This window comes from Notamacropus eugenii, chromosome 1 (genome assembly GCF_028372415.1).
Source record: "Notamacropus eugenii isolate mMacEug1 chromosome 1, mMacEug1.pri_v2, whole genome shotgun sequence".
Classification (NCBI taxonomy): Eukaryota; Metazoa; Chordata; class Mammalia; order Diprotodontia; family Macropodidae; genus Notamacropus; species Notamacropus eugenii.
The window spans coordinates 600,087,805-600,108,567 of NC_092872.1; the positions used below are offsets into that span (position 1 = coordinate 600,087,805).

Here is a 20,763-nt window from a genome sequence, read left to right on the forward strand (position 1 = left end):
CCTGCAATCACAATCCTTCCGAGATCTGGCCAACATTTAACTCCAACAAATTTCACTGGCGAGAGTGTGTGTGTGTGTGTGTGTGTGTGTGTGTGTGTGTGTGTGTGTGTGTGTGTGTGTACACATACATGTATGTATATATAATGTATTATATTAAAAAAACTACTTTAAAAGGTAAAAGCAAAACTTGTATAACTATAATGTGTGTGTATATATATATATACATATAAAATGCATGAAGTTTTGCTTTCATCTTTTGATAGTATAGCAGGGAGAGGGAAAGAGTTTTTAATATTTACCATATAACCGTTAATTTAGAGAGCATTAGCTGCTAAATGTTGGGGAACAAAGGAGGGAGACTGATCACTCTGAATAAATGTAGCTGCTTTTATCAAAACAATTTAAAATTTCAAAACCTCTCGTATCTGAGAATCCGCAGTATTTGGAAAACACACGGAGAAAGTCTAAGTATGAAACCAATTAGTAATTCAAAAAGGTATTTTGACAAGCCTTTATTTCCTTCTCCTGCCAGCATAGGGAGAAGATTACATCATTACCTTGCACAGCATTAAAATTAAGCAATAATGAATCAAATAGGTTGTGTTACTGCTCTTTTTTTCAAAAAGGAGAAAACAGCTGCAGCTCAGACTGGTTACAGATGTGTACCAGGATATGCCTAGGCATCTTTGCATTCATTCTTCAAGAGGGTGGTTTTGCCCAACCAAGGAACAGTATACACCACAAATTCACAGACGGAGTGCTGGTGGGGGAGAAAGAAAGAGAAAGACCAGCAATGAATATGAAGAGAAAAACATTTTAAGAATGGACCCACAATTATCTTTTCCAATAGGTACACAAGTTGGACATTAAAGGAAATAGGATGATGATCCAAATTCATTACTACCTAAATTTCAGAGTGTACTCCCAGACTGAGCTTTATACCTGTCAATTCATTTGAGCCTCATAGTTACCCTATGAGCTATCCTATATGCTACAGGAATTATCTCCATCTTGCAGATAATGATACTGAAACTGAGTTTAAACTAATAACTTACAGAAATCCTTTCCAACCTCCTATCTACTCCAATTAATCATGCATACTTTAGAATTTTCCTTATCTTTAATAAAAAGAAAGAAAACAGGTATACATATACATAGGAATTGGATATATGGTATGCAAGGACACTCTTGAAGGTTAAGAGGATGAGGATGGCTATGTGCTGAGGTTTTCACCTTGTGCTAAGCATAGCCTGCTGCCCCTCCACCCCTTTCCAAATAGCATGTTTTGATTACATGCAGAATCATGCTCAGTGCAGGAATCTTTGTTTCTAGGCTGCTTTCCCATAAGTCCCTGGGGCTGAAGTGTTTTGGATATTCTTTTGGGGAAAGGTAATGGGAGAAGAAAATTGTTCTGGCCAGAGTTGCACTAGCTCAGGGGAGGTACCATGTTGAGTACTGTGGAAAGATCTGGGTTCAAATCTTTCCTCAAAAACTTACGAGACTGATAGCATAACCACATGGAAGTTATTAGAAAGTCATCTCTCAGAACCTTAGCTTCCTCATCTGTATAATGGGGATAATTATACCTCACTGGATGTGTATAAAATGCTTTGCAATCTTTAAAGTGCTACCTAAGAGCCAGATGTTATTAACCAAGGACTCCACCTCTAAAAAAAAAAAAAAATGGGTGGGGAAGAAAGAAGATGTAAAGAGAGCAAATCTCTCCCCAGAGCCCTGAACAAGCAGAAGGAAACTAAGGACCCCAAGGAAAAGGAAAGGCAAAGGAGGGGATCACCCCATCTTCTGATTCTGGACATTTTCCCTGGCCTGGAGATGTCTCCCTCCTCATCTTCACTTCCTGGCTGCCTTCAAGTCTCACTAAAATGCAACCTTCTGCAGGAATCCAATCCTCCTTAATCCTGGTGTATTCTCTCCATTTATTACCTCCAACTGATTCTTTATCTTGTATGTACACAGTTGTTTGGACATGTTGTCTCCCCCATCAGACTGTGGGTTCCTTTGCAGAAGTGACTTTATAAAAAATAATTTCTTTGTGTCTCTAGGGCTTAGCCCAGTGCCTGGCACATAGTGGGCACTTAGCCATGACCAGCTACAGGGAAGCTTCCCTAACTTAACCAAATTCTATTTCTGTAAGGAAAATGATGTCTTTTGGGACCTCAGGTGGTAAATAATGGGTCAGACTGTTAGGTGATGAGAACCATCCTAAAGTGCTGGCTCTGTTTGTCATTTGGAAGAAGGAGGTAAAGGCTGAAATAGTTAAGAATTAAGTAACACTATGAGTAAGTCACCAGCAATCCAGGGGGATGGCCTCCTGACTAGGCAAGAGTAAACCTGACACTGAAATCATGCACTTGAACAAGAGAGTTTGTATGAACGAACAAAATTTGTCCTATCTGTTCTGTCCTGAGAAGAAGTCTTATTCTTGCCTGGGAAGTACAGGCAGTGGCTGAGAAAAAGATTAAGTCCATTCCATAGTGGTGCTGTCAGCCTCCTTTTGTTATCCCAGACAAAGCCCATAGCACTACTTAGGTAGTTTCATCATTTTTTATTATGCTGACATGACCCAGGGATGGATACTGCATCTCTCTCCCATTTATTTAGGTCTTGCTTTATTTTTTTAAAGACTGATTTGTAGCAGTGTGTGAGTACTATGGGTGTCTTGGTTAACTCTCGGTTATTTTATGCAGTTATTTTAAATGAAATCTCTCTGTCTTTTCCTCTTTGATGACTTTTTTGAATGTCTTTCGCATTCAGCTATTTTGCTGAAGCTGCTACTTATCCACATTAATTTTTTTATTTTACTGATTCTCTAAAATCTTCTATGTAAACCATTTTAGCATCTGTAGAAGGATAATTTTGCTTCCTCTTTGCTGATGTTCATCACCTTAATTTCTTTTGTCTTTTTGTCATAACTAATATTTCTGGGATCTCTATCTTCCATCAAACATCAACTCAGGCACTAGTTCCCATTACTAGTCTTGAGCATGTTACTTAAAACTTTCAAGGCCTCAGTTTCCTTAAGGGTAAAATAAATGAGTTGGATGAGATTACCTATGAGGTCTCTTTCAGTTCTAAATCTCTAATTTCATGAAAATCTCTTCAGCAATACAGATCAGTAACTTGCCTACACCTTAATCTGAGAGTTACCTAGGGAAATGAGAGGGTGACTTGCTCATGGTCACACAACCAGAACGTATCAAAGGCAGGGCTCAAACTTAGATCTGCCTGACCTCAGGGCTCATCCTTCCTTACTGATGTTTCTCCCTGGCTTTTTTGAAATGCTACATAAACACACTCTGAGCATCTGATAGCAAAATATGAAACCTTTTTGGATCCAAAGAACTGCCTCCCCCCTCAAAAAAAATTCACCCTCAAAATAAAGGGCCTCTTAGCTTCTTTTAGTCACATACCTTTTGCAGAGTTGGGTCTTCATGATAGGGGCAGCTTTCAAGGTTAGCCATAGACTTGGTGCAGGTGGTTCTACCAAGCTCAGCTTCAATATAGTATTTTACACCAGACACAATCTGTGAGTAGAGATATCAAACCAGTGAATTAAATAAAGTCCTCTTCCATTTTCGCATATTTTACATTCATACCAACAATCATTTCCGTGATGAATTCAACTTTTATTAAACAGCTCCTACGTATGTGTAAGGCACTGGGATAGGTGCTGAGGGTACGAGGAAGAACAAAAACAGTCCCTGCCTCAAGGAGCTTACCTTCTCCTGGAATAGCATTCAATTTTCAAGAAAACTCAGTTTTACAAAATGTTTCACTTCCCTAATGATACTGAAGAAATTAAATTAGGTTTTTTATTTAGTGTGAAATTTTACTGACATCAAATTTAAACCAGGGAATTCCTGGTATGAAAATTCCTTCCACTAATGCAGAATGGCAACCGCCCTTTTCTCAGACTTAAGAACTTGCTGGGGGCATAGGGAAATTTGGTGGTTGAATGACTTGCTCACGATCACATAGCATGTGTCTGAGGCAGGGCTTAAGCCCAGGGGTCTTCCTGGTTCTAAGGCTGTCCTTGTATCCACTAAATCATGGTGCCTTTCTAAAAGAGGTAAATCAAAATATATTTAAGCATACAAAACACACACATGTGTATGTATGTATGTGAATGCATACACATACTATATATGCTGTAATATACACACAAACATGTGTGTATACAGACACATGTATACAAGTGTGTATATGAATGTATACAATACTACACATATGCACATATAACACACACATATATATGTATATGTACATACATGTATATAAGAGAGAGAGAAAGTGCTCACATCATTAGGGAACTCATCAGCAGAAAGCTGGCCACCAAGTGATAAACATTTTGGCCACAGCAACTCAACAAACAGTCTACCAAGGCAAAGGGGGGGTTGCTATCTTCCGCCAAGTGGAAGAACTTATAGATTTATTCAAGTATCATTAGAGGACAATGTGTTCTAGACCAGGGTATTTTTCAAATAACTGAAGCTTATCTTTTCAATGCCTAAACTACTTTAAAAACTGTTTAAGGAAATCTTTCTAAGTTATAGTCATATTTCATAGTTAAAATACACTACTCCTTTTTTGATGACTTTTGATAATAAAGTTATCAATGACCCTTGCGCCTCCTTGGTACTTCTCACATAAAATATGCCATCTGCTAATTCTGGTCATTTTCTCTGGTTGTCTGCCATGCTTGGGACTGACATTCACACTCTGTCTCTTTCTCATCATTTCCTCTTTCTGGCTTCCTTCAATTCTCAGAAAAACTCCCACTTTCTCCAAGAAGGCTTTCACAGTAATTCTTAGTCTGAGGGCCTTCCTTCTGCAATGATCTCCCATCTATCCAGTACAGAACTTGTGAACTTGTTTGTTCATAGCTGTTTGCATACTGTTTCCCACATCTGACTATGAGCTCCTTGAGAAGAGGTATTTTTTAAAACTTGGTTTGTAGCTCCGGTGTGATGGTGCCTTGCACACGGGCATTTGCAACAAAGGCTTGTTGTCCAACTTCTGACTGAAAGAAACAATGGGTGGAAGTTGCAAAGACACAAATAAGATCACTAGATGACCTGAGAGGTCATCTAGTTCAACCTATGTATTTTTTCACTGAAAAGGAAAACAAGACCCAAGGGTTAAGTGACTTGCTCTGATCATGTTTTCTGACTCTTGATAACCCTATTTGGGGTTTTCCTGGCAAAGACTCTAAAGTGGTTTGCAATTCCTTTCTAAAGGTCATCTTACAGATGAGGAAACTGAGGCAAACAGGGTTAAGTGACTTGCCCAGAGTCACACAACTGGTTAAGTGTCTGAAGTAAGATTTGAACTCAAGAAGATGAGTTTTTTGATTCCAGGCTTGGTACTCTATCCACTGTGCCACCTAGCTGGTTCAGGTCATACAAATGGCAAATTCAGGGAACCTGAATGGAAGAGAGGTAGGAAGATACCAAATCCAGTCCACTTTCCATAACCATTAGAACAAGTCAAAAGCAGAATGGGAGGAGTGTGTGTCTTTCCTTCACAGGAAGTCTCTGAGCAGAGAATAAAAACACCACCTCAGCACTAAACTTCTAGAGACCTCTGTCTGTAGACTGCAGAATAAATTCACTGGGCTTTAGAACTTCTGCCTTTGGTTAAGCTGTTCTGATATGTTAAGTGGGTGTTAGATGATGTGTTCCTGTAAGTGAGAGAATGGAAACTCTGGTAACCCATCCTATCTAGCTAGCCCCAGAACATACTTAGCATCTATCTATCCTGCTCCTCCAGACTAGCTCTAGCACTGTCCCCAGATTTTTCCTCATTCCAACACAGCTTATTGTGAAACATCCCATGGCTCCTTCCCATTCTTGTGACTCCCCCAGATCAAAACACCCAATCCTATCCACTGGGTTGTAAAACTCCTATAGTAAAATCCTTGGCACATAGCAGGCCAATAAACGATATTTCATTCACTCATGATCAAGGATGCTATAGCATAGAGTCTTGTTCAGAAAGAGATTGGACTAAGCTACTTCTTTGGTCCCTTACATGCCTAAGATTCTGTGATTCTATAAATGTTAAATGTGTTCAAATGAGATAATGTATGCAAAGTGCTTTGGAAATCTCAAAATGTCATACAAATGTAGTAACCTACAACTAGATCAGGATTCTGGCTTCCTAATAGAAACTTATAGCATCTTAGAAAAATGACAGACCTAGAAATTACTTTCAGGATTAAGACACAATCACAATAAACCTTACCACCAGGCTTAGTTCAAGTGATGCATGCATGGCCCAAGACATTTTCTCCTTTTCAGATGGGTACAGGAAAAGACACCAATTGTGTGGACATTTTCTAAGGCAGAACAGACTGGGTAACCTTTCCCACAACCCTCAAAAACCCAGAGAAATTGAAAGTTTGAAGCTTCAAGTCTAAAATTCTGTGTCACAACAATCCCTCAAAACAATGTCATGATAAGCGGGATCTTAAGTAATTTCTCTTACACAAACACATATGCGAAACACCAACCAGGCTTGACCCTAAAGGCCATTATTAGGCAACCCCAGACCTATCCAACATCCAACCAGTTTTTCAGAAATACGGAGCAGAATAACATTTGAGAGGAAAACAAAAGAAAGAATAAATAAATAAAGTTTGACTTTTTAAAAAATATACTCTTCAAATGTCCAATCGACTGAGGATTCCTAGCCTGTGAGCTAAAACAATCCCAAAACCTAAATACAGAAAAATGGACCACCTCAGACTAATGATATCTGACAAACGGGTCTTTCATTAGAGTATCATTTGCCAGAGGTGAATTTCGGCCATTAGACAATGAGGCATTTTTCTGACCTAATGTGTTCTTGGGTATTATAGGGAAGAGAATGGGCCAGGGATAATTTATATTCAGAAACTGAAAGAACCTTAAAAGTTACCTATTCCATTTTTCTAATTTTAAAGATAAAAAGATAAAGATAAAATTGAGAGCCGCAAGTTAACTGATTTGCCTAATGTCATGCAGGTGTTAAGTAAGACAGCTCAATTACGTCCTTCTAGTCTTTATTACTACCTGAAAAAACAGAAAAGCTCAAAGATAAAAATGATTGATTCACAATTGTTTGGTAGAAGAAAAAAAAATTACAGAGATAGTAGGTGCCACAGAACAGCCAGTTTGGGTTCTCCTCTGAACTTTAAAAAAACAAAGATTAAAAAGTCAAGATACTAGTTAACACCCCAACTGCCTTGCTGACCAAGAGCTATTCTATTCACTACTGGACTTGTATCCACAAGAACAGGGTGTAGGTTAGTCCCAAGAAGAACTGCCATCAACTCCATTTTCCTGTATTCAGACTCCCCAAACTCACAGTGCAAAGTTACTTGGTACGTTAGTCACAAACTTGGCTCCCATCACAGCCTGGGGGATGAAGAAGAATGCATTACAGCCAAAGAATAAATACTCCCGGTAAATCCCTGTGGTGCGGGGTACAGCATCCCTCACACTGAACTGCAAAGGAGAAAGCACACTGGGTCTTCTACTTCCTGAATTCATCCAATGCAAACTTCCCGTTCCCCTTTTTAATCCAAGTGACAGTGCAGAAAAGCCTGGTTAGGTAGGAGAGAGAGAAAGCATTTGTTTCTATTTGCCCAACAGAGGACAATTCACCTCCTAAATCACGGTTCCTTAATCATTTCCGGATGTTTTAAGGATCCTTTGGGCAGTCTGCTGAAGCCTACAGACCCCTTCTCAGAAAAATGTTTTTAAATGCATATATATGTTTTAGGTACTATATACCAAACACCTCGCTAGGCACCGAGATGAACAAGGTGGACAGGGTTGGTACTAACAAAAAAAAGCATATGCCCCTCTCTCCTTTTAACAAACAGAAAGTGACTAAAGCGTAAAGCTGCATTTACATGAAGTCCAGAAATATATATGAAGTGCCTCCTGCGTGCTAGCCACTGGAACTTAGCGCAGTGCTTGGCATATATGGTAGGCATTTAATACATTTTAGTTAATTGGGTCAAGAGAAACAACGATACAGTCCCTGACCTTAAGAATATATCTGTGTATATCTCTAGACACATATGTATATTTATGCACAAAGATAAGCATACGTTGCATATGCACTCATTTGTACACACAGCACATGCACATATATACATATGTGCACACCTATATATATATCTACATACACAAAGAAATGCATAATTAAAACCACACTCAGACACACATATTTAAAATTCACAATCCCAAATGAGGGTCTCTTGCCAAGCCCCTCCCACCCCCGCGCTCAGATTCCCCCCCCCCCCCGGGATCACAGGGGAGGGGCCCAACCAACCACCAGCTGGGGCAGAGGAGGGCGCCTGGGGTGGCTTCCAGAACAGCGGGGCGGGATGCCGCCGCTGGAGCCGCCCCCAGCCTGGGAGTCCCGGCGGAGGGTGCGGCTCCAGGCCCTGCCTCGGGATGACGGGGCCCGGGAAGGGGAGAAGGGCTCCGCACAGACCTGTTTCCTGACTCGCACCACCCTGGACACTCGGCTGTGGTACATGTCGTTGCTGGCCTTGTTGAATTCTCTCAGGGCGAAGCCGAGCGCTTTTTGCACGCCCTCCTCGTTCTCGTTGGCCTCCATGAGGCCGCCCAGGAGGCGGGGCAGGCGCTCGGCTTGGACGGCGAAGGCCAGGGCCAGCAGCAGCAGAGGCAGCAGCAGGAAGGAGCGGGGACCGGCCATCGTAGCTCCTGGGAGTGCGCCGCGAGGAGAACGTAGCTGAAATCTCTGCTGGGGGACGCGCCTCCCGTGGCCTGGCCAGGCTGGATCTAAATAGCTCCTCGCTGGGCCCCGCCCCCAGCCCGACCCCGCCCCCAGCCCGACCCCGCCCCCAGGCCGGCCCCGCCCCCAGGCCGGCCCCGCCCCCAGGCCGGCCCCGCCCCCAGGCCGGCCCCCGCCCCGACCCCGCCCCCAGCCCAGCCCGGCCCCGCCCCCAGCCCAGCCCGCCCCCGCGCGGCCCTTCCTCCGCCTGCCCCTCCCCCGCCTGCCCCTCCCCTCTGTGCAAACCCCGCCCGGACGCCGCGCAGCCCGGGGCCGAGGCTGCAGCCGCGGCCCGCTTGACCACTTTTCCAGTTCAGTTTCGTTGTTTTTTTTGGAAAGAAAAAAAAAAACGTCGTATGCCTAGGCAGAGCACACAGGGTGGGAGGTTGGGAGTGATTTCCATATCCCTTTTAGGACTTCCTTAAAAAAACTCCTTTAAAAATTGTTTTAATTTTCATTTGGCAAGCGTTTGTTATCTATTTCTTTGTTACGTAATTACAAGTAATTTGTTTTTTACGCACGCTTTGGGGACCGACGTTATTTCTTCCAAGCGTGCCAAACCTTTGTATCCTCAGCATTGTTACAATGTACATAGAACAGGGAAACAAACGATCCCTGAGGGAGGGCCCCTGGCCCTCCTGGCTTCCTTCTAGATTCAGCTAAAAGCCCAGGGGGTACTTTTCCCACCCATCCCCTACCCCCTACCCTCCTCTCACCCGACTGAGATTACCTTTTAGTCACGTGGCCTGTCTGTTACATATATACGTACATTTTTTTAATCCTTGTTTCCTCGATGAGAGTGTCAGTTTCCCGAGGTCTGGTACGGTGTCTGTGGCTTTCTTTGTATCCCGGACAGTTAGTCAATTTACATTTGGGGCTAGGGAGGCCCCAGCTCAAATACGATCTTAGATACCGATTATGTGACCCTGGGCAAGCCACTTGCTCTGTTTGTTACAGAGTAACCCTACCTATCATATGGGGATATTAACAGTGCCTACCTGCCTGCGTTGTTGTGAGGACCAAATTAGATACTATTTGTAAAGCACTTAGCACAGTACCTGGTACACAGTAGGCACTTTATAAATGCTTACTCCTTTTCCTTCTATATTAAGCACCTGCTGTATTCCAGGGACTTTGCTAAGTGCCAGTGCCTGGCACATAATAAGCAATTAAATGTTTCTCAACTTTACATTTTATGTGCTTTCTTTTAAAAAAAAAGTTTCCAAGTTAGTACCAGTCCTGTCCAACTCACTGATCAAAGTGCTTAGCATAGTGCCTGGTATATAAAAGACACTTAATAACTACTTATTGATTGATTGATCTGAATTTTATTGCTTCTCAAAGTTGACTTAATTTACATAATTAAAGTCAGTTTTTTTTTTATATTCACTTCAGGTCTGTTGTGTTCACTATATCACAATACAATCTTCTCTTGTATTTCCTATTTGGGAGGTAAGGTAGTGCACTGGAGAATGCATTAGTATTGAAGTCAGAGGATTTGAATTCCAATCCCACCTCCTCTACTTCTTACCGGTGTGGCATTAAACAAATCCTGTAACCAGTCTGGCACCCAGTCAATCAACCAGTCAATTAACCAACCAACCAATTAAAAGGAGTGTAATTTTTAAAGGCCTAGGCAACCTGACCTCAATCTATCATTCCAATTAGATGTTATTCTCCACCCCTCACTTTAAAATTTAGCCAAACTAGCCTCTTTATTCCTCACATACGACTCTCCATCTACTATGCCTTGACACTGTCTCACATCTGGGTTTCACAGTGACTCTTACTTCTTTTTCATAGAGATCCTTTCTTAAAGACACAGATCAAGTACCATCTTTTGCTTGAATCAACCGAATGCTAGTGCCCTTCCACTCAAACTACCTGGTATTTAACAACTTTGTATTTATTCTCTTCAAATTTATGCTGCATATGCTTATGTATATATATGGACTTGTTGTCTCTGCCATCGGAATGCAAGTTGGGCATTACTTCATTCTTTCTGTTTGTATCCCCAGCATACAGCTTAGGGAAACAAAGTAGAAGCCTCTTGTAGTAATCTAGGTGAGAAGTGATGAGGACCTGGAGTAAGGCAGTTGTTATGTAGTAGAAAGATGGGATTGGAGATAAGAAATGTAATAGAGGTAAAAATAACAAGATTTGGTTATTGAAATGGAATATTATTGCTCATTAAGAAATGATAATGTGGATGATTTCAAAGAAGTCTGGGAAGATCTGTGTGAACTGATACAGAGGGTAGTGAGCAGGATCAGGAGAACAATTTCTGAAGTAACCACAATGTGAAAAGCAAAACAAAACAATTTCGAAAAGAATTAGAACTCTGATCCATGCCATGACAAACCCAGGTGCTACCTACCTCCTGGCAGAGTAGTAACGGACTCACAATGTAGAGAGAAACATAGAGTTTTGGGTATGATTGATGTGAGAATTTGCTTTGCTCATGCATATCTGTTAGACTTTTGTTCTTGTGGTTAATTCTCAAAGGGGGAGGAAAGGCAAAAATAAATGCTTGTTAGAAAAAAAATAAAAATAGATTTGATAACTGATTGGATATGTGGGGTGAGAGGCTGTGAAAGGTCCAAGATAGTGCCCATTATGAACTGGAGACTGGAAAGGATGGTAATACCTTTGATAGAAACAGAGAAATTTAGAAGAGAGCAGAGTTTAGTGGGGCAAGATAATGAATTCAGTTTTGTACATGTTGAATTTAAGGTGTCCTTGGGACATCCAGTTTGAAATAGCCAGTTGGCAGTTGTTGAGGCAAGAGTGAAGCTAAGGAGAGACTGGGACTAGATATGCAGACCTAAGAGTCATCTGCATAGAGATGATAGTTAAGACCAGGTGAGATGATGAGTTTGCCAAAGAGACAGAGAGAGAGAGGGAGAGAGAGAGAAGGAAAGAGGGAGAGAGAGAGAAGGAAAGAGGGAGAGAGAGGGAGGGAGAGGGAGAGAGAGAAAGAGGAAAAGAGAGAGGGGGAGGGAGAGGGAGAGAGAAGAGAGAGAGAGAGGGAAAGAGAGGGAAAGAGAGAGAGAGAGAGAGAGAGAGAGAGAGAGAGAGAGAGAGAGAGAGAGAGAGAATAAAGAGGGAGAATAAAAACGACGATGGAACCATGGGGCACAATGATAGAAGGCATGATGTGATTGATAGACAAACAAATGAGATGGAAGACTTGTCAGATAGGTGGGAGGGAGGAGAACCAGGGAAGAAAGAGTAAGTGTCATGAAAATCCCTAACATTTAGAGTATTAAGGAGGAGAAGGTGGTCAAAAATGTCAAATGTGTTTACATTTAGGGTTAGGATTGAGAAAAGAACATCAGATTTGCAATTAAGAGGTCTTTGGTAACCATGGAGGAACAGTTTCAGCTAAGTGATGAGATTGGAACCTAACCTCCAGGGGTTGAGGAGTGATTAAGAGGAGAGGGTAGAGGCAGAGTTCAGACAATTTTTTCAAGGACTTGGAAAAAGGGAAGCTTTGGGGAGGGGGAATGGGAAAAACTGGTGTAAAATGAGGAGATTGGAGTAGATTACTGGGAAGGTGCCTTCATATTTCAGATCTATGACTTAGATCCTATGAGTCTTTGAATTTATCACATTGTTTATTCTTTATGGAGCAGTAATGTTCTATTTACTTGTATACTAAAATTTGTTCAACCAAATTCTTCATTTCTCAAAAATACAAATACTGGATAAAGTTAATGAATTTTGTCAGTTGTTTATACCTAAATGTGAATAAGTTTAATAGCTGAGAGGAAAATAAATTAAGAAAATGGGAAAATTCTATAAAGATCTCCATAAGAAATTGCTTTCCCTGTTTATAATAGCAGTGCTCTTACTTTTGAGCTTTTAACAGTTCCTAATACATCACTATACTACTATATCCCTAAGTATACTACATCATAATATTGGTTTAGAGGTCAAAAAAATATTAGAGGTCATCTAGTCTATCCTCTCCCCTATCATTTTATAGATGAAGAAAATGAGACCCAGGAAGGTTAAGTAACTTGCTCAAGATCATAAAAACAATCAGTAAAAGTAGCAGGATTTGAACTCCAGACTTATGACTTTAATTCTAGTTTGCAATTTCTGTTGCATTATCCAAGTAGTAATGGTGCTAAAGGAAATAGAGACGGTAGGAATAAGTGGAGCAGATGAAGTTTTGATGAAGGTAGTCTTTGCTTGAGGCAACACAATTTTGAGAGCATCGAGTAATCAGATATCAAGATATCTGAATGAGGAAAAGATGATAAATGCTTTAAAAAAATCACAGGCATTTTTTACCAACACAGGTGACTGAGAAAATATCAGTACTGATGGAATCCTCAGAAAGCTGCCCCCAGCCCCAAGTCTGACTTCCTTATGGGTCCCACTGAACAGCAGGCATGCCCTGATTTGACCACATAATTTAGCTTTAACCATACTAGAGAATCTCGGACTCAATCACAGGTCCCACTGAACAGCAGGTCCACTGCCCCTAGTTAGCCACTGCCCCCCTCCCCCCAACATTCTAACTTCCTCACATACGCCTCACTTCCTCACCAGAACTACAGGTGTGTCCATGAACTCATATTTCTCACAGAAATAGCAGGCATGTCGATTGTGATGGGATCCCAGCCACTGCCTCCAGTTAGCCACTGCTCTCAGACCCATTCCTCATGAATTCTCTTCACAGAAACAGGTATGTTCATGCACTCAACCACAACCACATCCATTTAATCTCAGGACCACAATACTCAGCCAATCAGAAAGTAGCACTCCTGGATGCCTGAGCAGGATGTGAACCCCCAAATAATAGAAGTAACTTTCTCTAAGTATGCACTTGTGCAGTAATAGCAAAAACTGTCCTTTAGGTGAACTTATGACATAGAGAAACTTATTATAATACCAGCATCATACATACAAGCTCTCCCCCACCCATGGGTTTTTCTATATGCATTGTGGGTAATCACATGGGAAGTTCCACTAAGGCTGGGACCCCTCTTCATTACCTAATTCCTTGACAAATGCCTCCTGCCTTTTCAATATTCTTAATTTCTGTTGCGTAATCAGCATCATTAACTATAAATTTGCCCATCTTGTCTTATTAAGTTGCTGGTTCCTCCTGGAATTCAGCCTGTTGAAGGTATCATTCCAATAAATGCCTATACTTGGATTGGAGGTTGTCTGATTAAATTAACTCAACTTGAGAAGGTGCTGCTACAATACACCATGAAATCACAACAGTACTAATTTGTGGATCTAATTTCTTATCTTTACAAAATATTAGAATGAATTGTACACACATGGAGGGTATCCCTGAAGAAGTTATGAGAAGGGACTAGGCAGGCTTTCAGAAATGTCATTCTACATCAAACCACACATTTATAATTACACAATTGACTGAAAATTATATTGATTATAAAAAACCATACTACTTACTTTTCACAATAACAAAAAAAACCTTAACCTAGAGTGCTACTCCTCCAACCAGGTGCCTGCCCTTTATATACCAAAATCATCATCTTGATGTCATGGTCCTCTTCGAGAATGAAGGACAAACACAACAAGAACCAAAATCATGAGATTCCTTGAAAGATAAATACAAAGAAGTTTGCTCTATGACTCTCTGGTTCTCCATATCAAATGAGGTATAAAACAGAGAGTCATATACTCATCAAAGGGAGTCATTTACAAAGCAAAAGGATTTGTTATCATGGACAATGTTGCATTTGAAGATAGGTCTTCTTGACCTTTAATCTGGACTCTCACCATTATACCAAAGTGCCTCCATTCTAAATAGAAGGTGCGTAATAAGTGTTTATTGCATTAAATTTGCTGAATTGAACATGAGGAATGGAATCTAAACAATTCTAGTTATTATCCAGGAAAGTAGGATTCATTCAAATAGGTACAGGGGGCGGTTGTAATTTGGGAGACTTTTCCTTGTAGGAATCTCCTTGTCTTTGAGACCTCATTCTCTAACTCTTCATAATGACCTTGGATAGAAGTCAACAACTCTCACATTGAGGCATACTTATGTTTGTTATGTTGAGAACAATCGAAAACTTTTGGAAATACTATGCTTTTCTTCAGGTTGCTAGGGTGGAAATGACTGAAACCTTGGTTTGAAGTGACCATATCAAGAGAGATATAGAAGAAAATTAAGAGCTGATTGACACACAGGCTAGATTTCAGAGAAAAGGTTCAGAGGAAGGATAGGTATGATCTCAGATTAAAATTCTAAAGAAGGCTTCTTTAATCAGCTTCCACCTACTTAACAGAGAGTAACATGCATTTAGAGAGTAATAGTGTTCTCAGCATTGGAGATAAACAATTGGATTGGCTTTTGAGAAGTGCTAAGAGGGTAAGGGGGGGGGTACATCCAGAATATTTAAAAAGACAGAAACATTTACCTTTTTTTTTTTTTTTTTTTTAGCAGTTAAGAGATCTTTGGTAACTTTGGGGAGAGCATATCCAACTGAATGATAAAAAGCCAGTTTTCAAAAAGTTGAAGAGTAAGAAGAAAGGAAGTAGGACAAAGAGTGTAGATGACTTTTTTCCAGGAGTTTAGTTATAAAAGGAATTTTTAGGATTAATGGGAACCAGTTTCCTAATTTGTAAAACTCAAGCATTGGACTAAATGATCTAAAAGGTCCCTCCTAGCTTTGAAATTCTCTAATTCTCCAATCCTTTTGTTATCATCCCTCAACAAACGTTGACTGAACAGCCAAAGTATGTCCAACTTTGTGCTGGACACCATGGTAGACATTGTAGAAGGGGAAAATGTACTTTGTGCTCTCAAGGACCTTGAAGCCTACATGGGAAAACAAGACTGATTCACAGGTTACAAACTGCTAGAGAACAAAGCAAACTGTATGTAATTAAGTATTAGGTTGTGTGGTTCAGGAAATTGAATGCTATGAGAGTAGGGATGAAAATTGAGAGCAGGAATAAGTGTCCTTGGGTAAGCCTCAAGACATAGATTTGCAGGGAACAAATAGAGAACATTATAGAGGGTTGATGATCTCTAATTCTTTTCCAGAGTTAATATTCCAGAATGCTAGACTGAGTATGTTTATCAGGTTACTTTCCAACTTAACAGGACAAATCCTTGGGGAAACAATTGGGTAGTAGGAAAGTAGTAAGTTTAGAGGTGAGAGGTGGTGGTAAAGTAGGGATGCTATGGAAAACTGGAAAGAGAAAAAGAACCAGCTTGGCAATTTTGTCTAGTTCTTGTTTTTTCTGCTCCCCTCCCATTCCCTCAGATATGTCATAGGCTGGCAAGTCTGGGAATGAGAGTTTAAAAAGGAGGATTTTATTCCCAGCCTTATCTCTAACTCTATGTGTGGTCTTACAGCAAGCCATGTAACCTATCTGTGCCTTATAAGGATAAGGATAAGAATAATAATAACTGCTCCTTATTTACCTTATAGGATTACCACGACAGCTTAAACATAACTTGTAATTTTATATTATTAGTTAGATCATGATGCTTATTGGACCTTGATGCTAATGAGGACAAGGTCTGAGTGGGTTGATTCTCGTGTATAACATAAACCTTTGGGATTGCCTCTGTTCTTTGGCCACAGATTGTAGTAATATCTTCTTATACAATGTGCTGGGTTGGTCCTACACTACGTGTATTCCACAGAACAAATCTGGAACCATTACTTGAATATGCCCTATGGGGGGCAGTCATTAACATAGTCCTGTATCCACATGACATTTGTCAGTGTTTGCCATTTATAATGAATCACATTTACATAGCACTAAAAGCTTTGTAAAGCATTTTACATTCATTATCAGCCCCCTGTGAGGGACATGCTATTATTATTTCAATTTTACATATGAGGAAACTGAAATTTCAAGTGACTTACTCATTGTCATATAGCTGGCAAGTATTTGAGGAGGGATTCAAAGGTAAGTCTTTCTGATTCTAAGTTGGATTCTTAACCCACTACACCACACTGCCTCAATATTAGCACATGGATTCTCATGACTCAGCTTTTGAAGTCTTCATATGGAAGCTGTCATGTTCATCGGAGGCATTATGGAGTATTTTCTCAAGTTCAGGGTAGGCCTGAGTCTTGTCTAAGAAACAAGTACAAGAAAGGAGTATAAAAAGAGAAAAGATGAAAGGAAAGAATATGAGAATAATTCTATTTGAAGGGTGGTTCTAGGAAAATAAGAGGGTAGGACAATCAGTTTTTTTGATCAGTGCATCTGATTCATGGGGTGGAATTAAGGGGGTTATTGGCAGGAGCTTAAGCCCTTCAGCAGCACATGGACAAAGAACTTAGTTTCTAGTTAATGAGAATAAATCTTCAAAATAGGAAGTTGGCAGCTGGAGCAAGCTCCTTCCTCATTCGATGTTATTTCACTGACTCTGAAGGTATCAAGCTGTATATTCCTACAGTGGTTGAGACTTAACTTGGCTGTACAAATTCATGGGTGTGGATGTAAGTAAAATGCCTACAGTTCCTCACTTTTCTTATATTTATTTTGGTTGCTGGGTCCAGAAGGACTGGGAAACTCCTTCTCTAGGGCCCTTCTCATCTCTGAGCCCAGGCAAACCCAGACCAGGGTCAGTCTTGGAGGGAGACCTGGTTCTCAACAGAGGGATCAAGCTGTTTATTTATTTACATTTCAACTCTTTATGTCTTAGACTAGGGGAAAATTACTTACATTTTGCTTTTGCTTATGTCTAGGGTCTTTTCAAAAGAGGAGGGTCTTGAAAGGACTTGAAGTGCAAGGTAGATCAGATATTTATTTCTTTTCCACAAAAGAAATTAACAAGATTCACAAAGTAATAGTGACAGAACAATGAGATCGAACAACGTTAGCATATAACTACTGCTCAACTCTTCCCTGTGTTTAACACCTAAACATCAGAACATGAAAGATTTTTCAGGACTGCGGAGCAGGCATTTTAGATTTCACCTTGTCTCTATCCAAACCATTTCCTCTGATTCCCCATCTTCTGGCAAGCCAGGCCAATGATTAGGCTCCTTTTCCTGCTGTTGGTCATATTCTCCCACGTAGAAACTTCAGCTGCCAGTCAGATTCCACTGAGGGACTCAGGAGATCAGACTTTTTGAATTCTTGAAACTGCCTCCATGGGTGGAACAATCCATCTTTTCAAAATCAATGCCCAGTTTTCAGTACCCCAGAAAGATGCAAAACAGAAAAGACAAATGGGGGCCCAAGACTCAGGCTAAAATCACCTCAACAAGCCTCTGCTTTAGCTCCATCTGTTCATAGCTGCCATTCTGTCACAGTGAGAGAAATCAATCACTTGTGAGGAGCTCAAGGAGGAAATGTTACTTGTCACCCCTTGAATTTAAAGTTAAGAAAATGTTCTGGAAGCTATTTCTCTTTTTGAAATGATGAAGGACCCTGCCTCCCACCTACGTTTGCTACACCTGTGTGGAGGGAGGGCCTGTGTACCATCCAGGGTTTGGTGCATCATACCAAAGTCTTTTTGTCACTGAGTTCCATGGTTTTTCAGAAATGGTCAGTGTACACAGACCTGATAGCTCATGGGCTATGTTTTAGCCAGAACAGATGTGGAGAAGGGAAAAAAAGATATTCCTGTCTATCCTCCATTATATAAACAACCTTTGAAGCTCATAGATAGGTGACTCTCACAGACAAAAACCCCAGAGCCTGCCATCATTAGCTGAGTAAGCAAAGGGAAAAAAAAAAATGTCTATTTTCTTGATGTTGATAGACTGCTGAAGTGTCTGGAAAAACTCAGAATAACACAGTGTACCCAGATGGTTTGAGTATTTTGGGGAAAAAGAGACTAATTCAGTTGTTCCATGTTTATTGTCCTTCACAGATGAACACAGCAAATTTACTCACCTCACATGTTTAAAAGTCAGTGGTTGGGAGGGTGTTTATGCTTCCAGATTTTCAAATTAAAACTAGAAAACCAGCCAGAAACTGCTCCTTGTTTTCCCACATTCTCCCCTGAGAACAAGATGTGCCAGCCACATTGGAGCTCTCTGTTCTCTGCAGGAAGGAGAGCAGTGATCCCTGTGTATAATATTTGCTGTGGAAGAAGTCAAACTTTACAAAAATCATTGAAGCTACAATGAATCAGGATCAGTCTTTTGAAACACAGGAATAAGCCTTTGGGAAAAACATAAAAAGAGCCAAAAAACTAAGCCAATAGTGTTTAGACAACTTAATTAATCCTAGACAAATAAGTAAAGATACTGAGAGGGACTTGGCCACTCTAAGAGTGATTCCTCACAGCGAGGGAGCCTAGAGCTTTGAGGCCACATGTGGCCCTCTTGGTCCTCAAGTCCTGCCGTTTGACTAAATCCAAACTTCATAGAACAAATCCCTGTAATAAAAGGATTTGTTCTGTAAAATTTGGACTCAGTCAAAAGGTCACATCCAAGGACCTGAGGCTACAGATTTCCCACCCCTGCCTCTAGAGTCTAGTAGACTGTTAGAGAGTTCTTCAAGTCTGAAGAACACTGGAAAGACCAATTCAAAATCACCGCTGCTAATCATTGCTATTAAGAAAAAAAAAATGCTTATCATTGGCAAGAGAATACTTAGAGCACTGAAAATTAGATAAAAAGGTACTTTTACATTTTTTTTGGAAAAAAGGTAGTTTTTAACTGATTAAACTCATTTTCCTTCTACTAAAGGCCATGCCAAAACTGTTGTCAGAACAAATCTGGGTAAGCCGGATGTAGGCATTTTCATCTAGCCAAAAAATATCTTGGTTATTTTTTACTTCCAATGAACTTAAAATCTTATCCCCATTGAGGAAATGATGAACTCTGAACAACACATTAATGAACTCTGAAAAACATATTAACAAACTGAGAAGTATTCTGGAATTTTAGAAATTACCAAATAGAAATGGAATATTGCAACATGACATTGTACCATATCACATGTCATAGAAAGTTAAGAAGTTTATCTAAGAGATGGAGATAAACATGCATCAATGGCCAGGAAATTCTTCTGATTCAAATATCATTAAAAACCTATGAGCTATAATTAAGGCAAATATAAGGCAGTTATATGGTAAAAAAAAAAATTGGGATATCCACCCCAGATATTCATATGGGCTATCTCTGTCCAACCTGTGGTAGAGCATTCCAAGCTCATATTGGTCTGATCAGTCACAGTCAGACACACTGAAATTTCCCTTTACAATGGTGATTCCTTTTGGTCTCCTTTGAAGATGAAGGACAACAACCAATCATATAGTAAAGCAGAAAGAGTTGGACTTGGAGTCAAGAACATTTGAATTCAAAACTTGCTTCAGACACTTACTAGCTCTGTGACCCTGGGCAAATCATTTCACCTTTCACAGTATTAGTTTTCTCATCTATAAAATGGGGATAATAATAGCACCTATTTCATAGGATTGTTGTAAAGATCAAATACAATTAAAAAAAACCTTATAAACACTATGTTGTTATTGTTTAATCATTTTAGTTCAGTCTGACTCTTTGTGGCCCATTAGGAGTTTTCTTGGCAAAGATCCTGGAGTGGTTTGCCATTCCCTTCTCCAGTTCATTTTACAGATGAGGAAACTGAGGCAAACAGGAGTAAGTGACACAGCTATTTTCTGAGACTGGATTTTAGTACAGGTCTTCTTGACTCCAGGCGTGGCTCTCTGTCCACTGCACCACCTAGCTACCCCTTAAAGTACTATTTAAAAGCTATTTTAATTTTTATTGTTATTATTATTATCACTATACTTAGATGTGGAAAAATGAACTTTCTTCAAAGGTATGTTTAATATCCCATGTGATGTATAAACTTCATGATGAATTTAAGAATATATGTCAAAATCTCACGAATTTACTACCAAATCATGTAAAAATAAATGACTGTAGCAAAAGGAGGGCCAATTATACATCGTATTTGTTAAAGATGTAAAAAGTTGCACAATTTATTTTATGTCAATATATTTAATTATTT

The 20,763-nt window shown here is 40.1% G+C and overlaps 1 protein-coding gene across 1 annotated transcript; it reads right to left on the bottom strand.

Moving 5' to 3' along the window:
• Window positions 1-497: 497 nt before the first annotated feature.
• On the bottom strand, window positions 498-8,879 carry CST3 (cystatin C). Its single transcript, XM_072634621.1, has 3 exons — window positions 8,509-8,879; window positions 3,432-3,545; window positions 498-760 (listed from the first exon to the last, which is right to left on the bottom strand). Exons 1-3 carry the CDS (start codon window positions 8,731-8,733, stop codon window positions 677-679), a joined length of 423 nt encoding a protein of 140 aa, XP_072490722.1. The 5' UTR covers window positions 8,734-8,879; the 3' UTR covers window positions 498-676.
• Window positions 8,880-20,763: the final 11,884 nt, after the last annotated feature.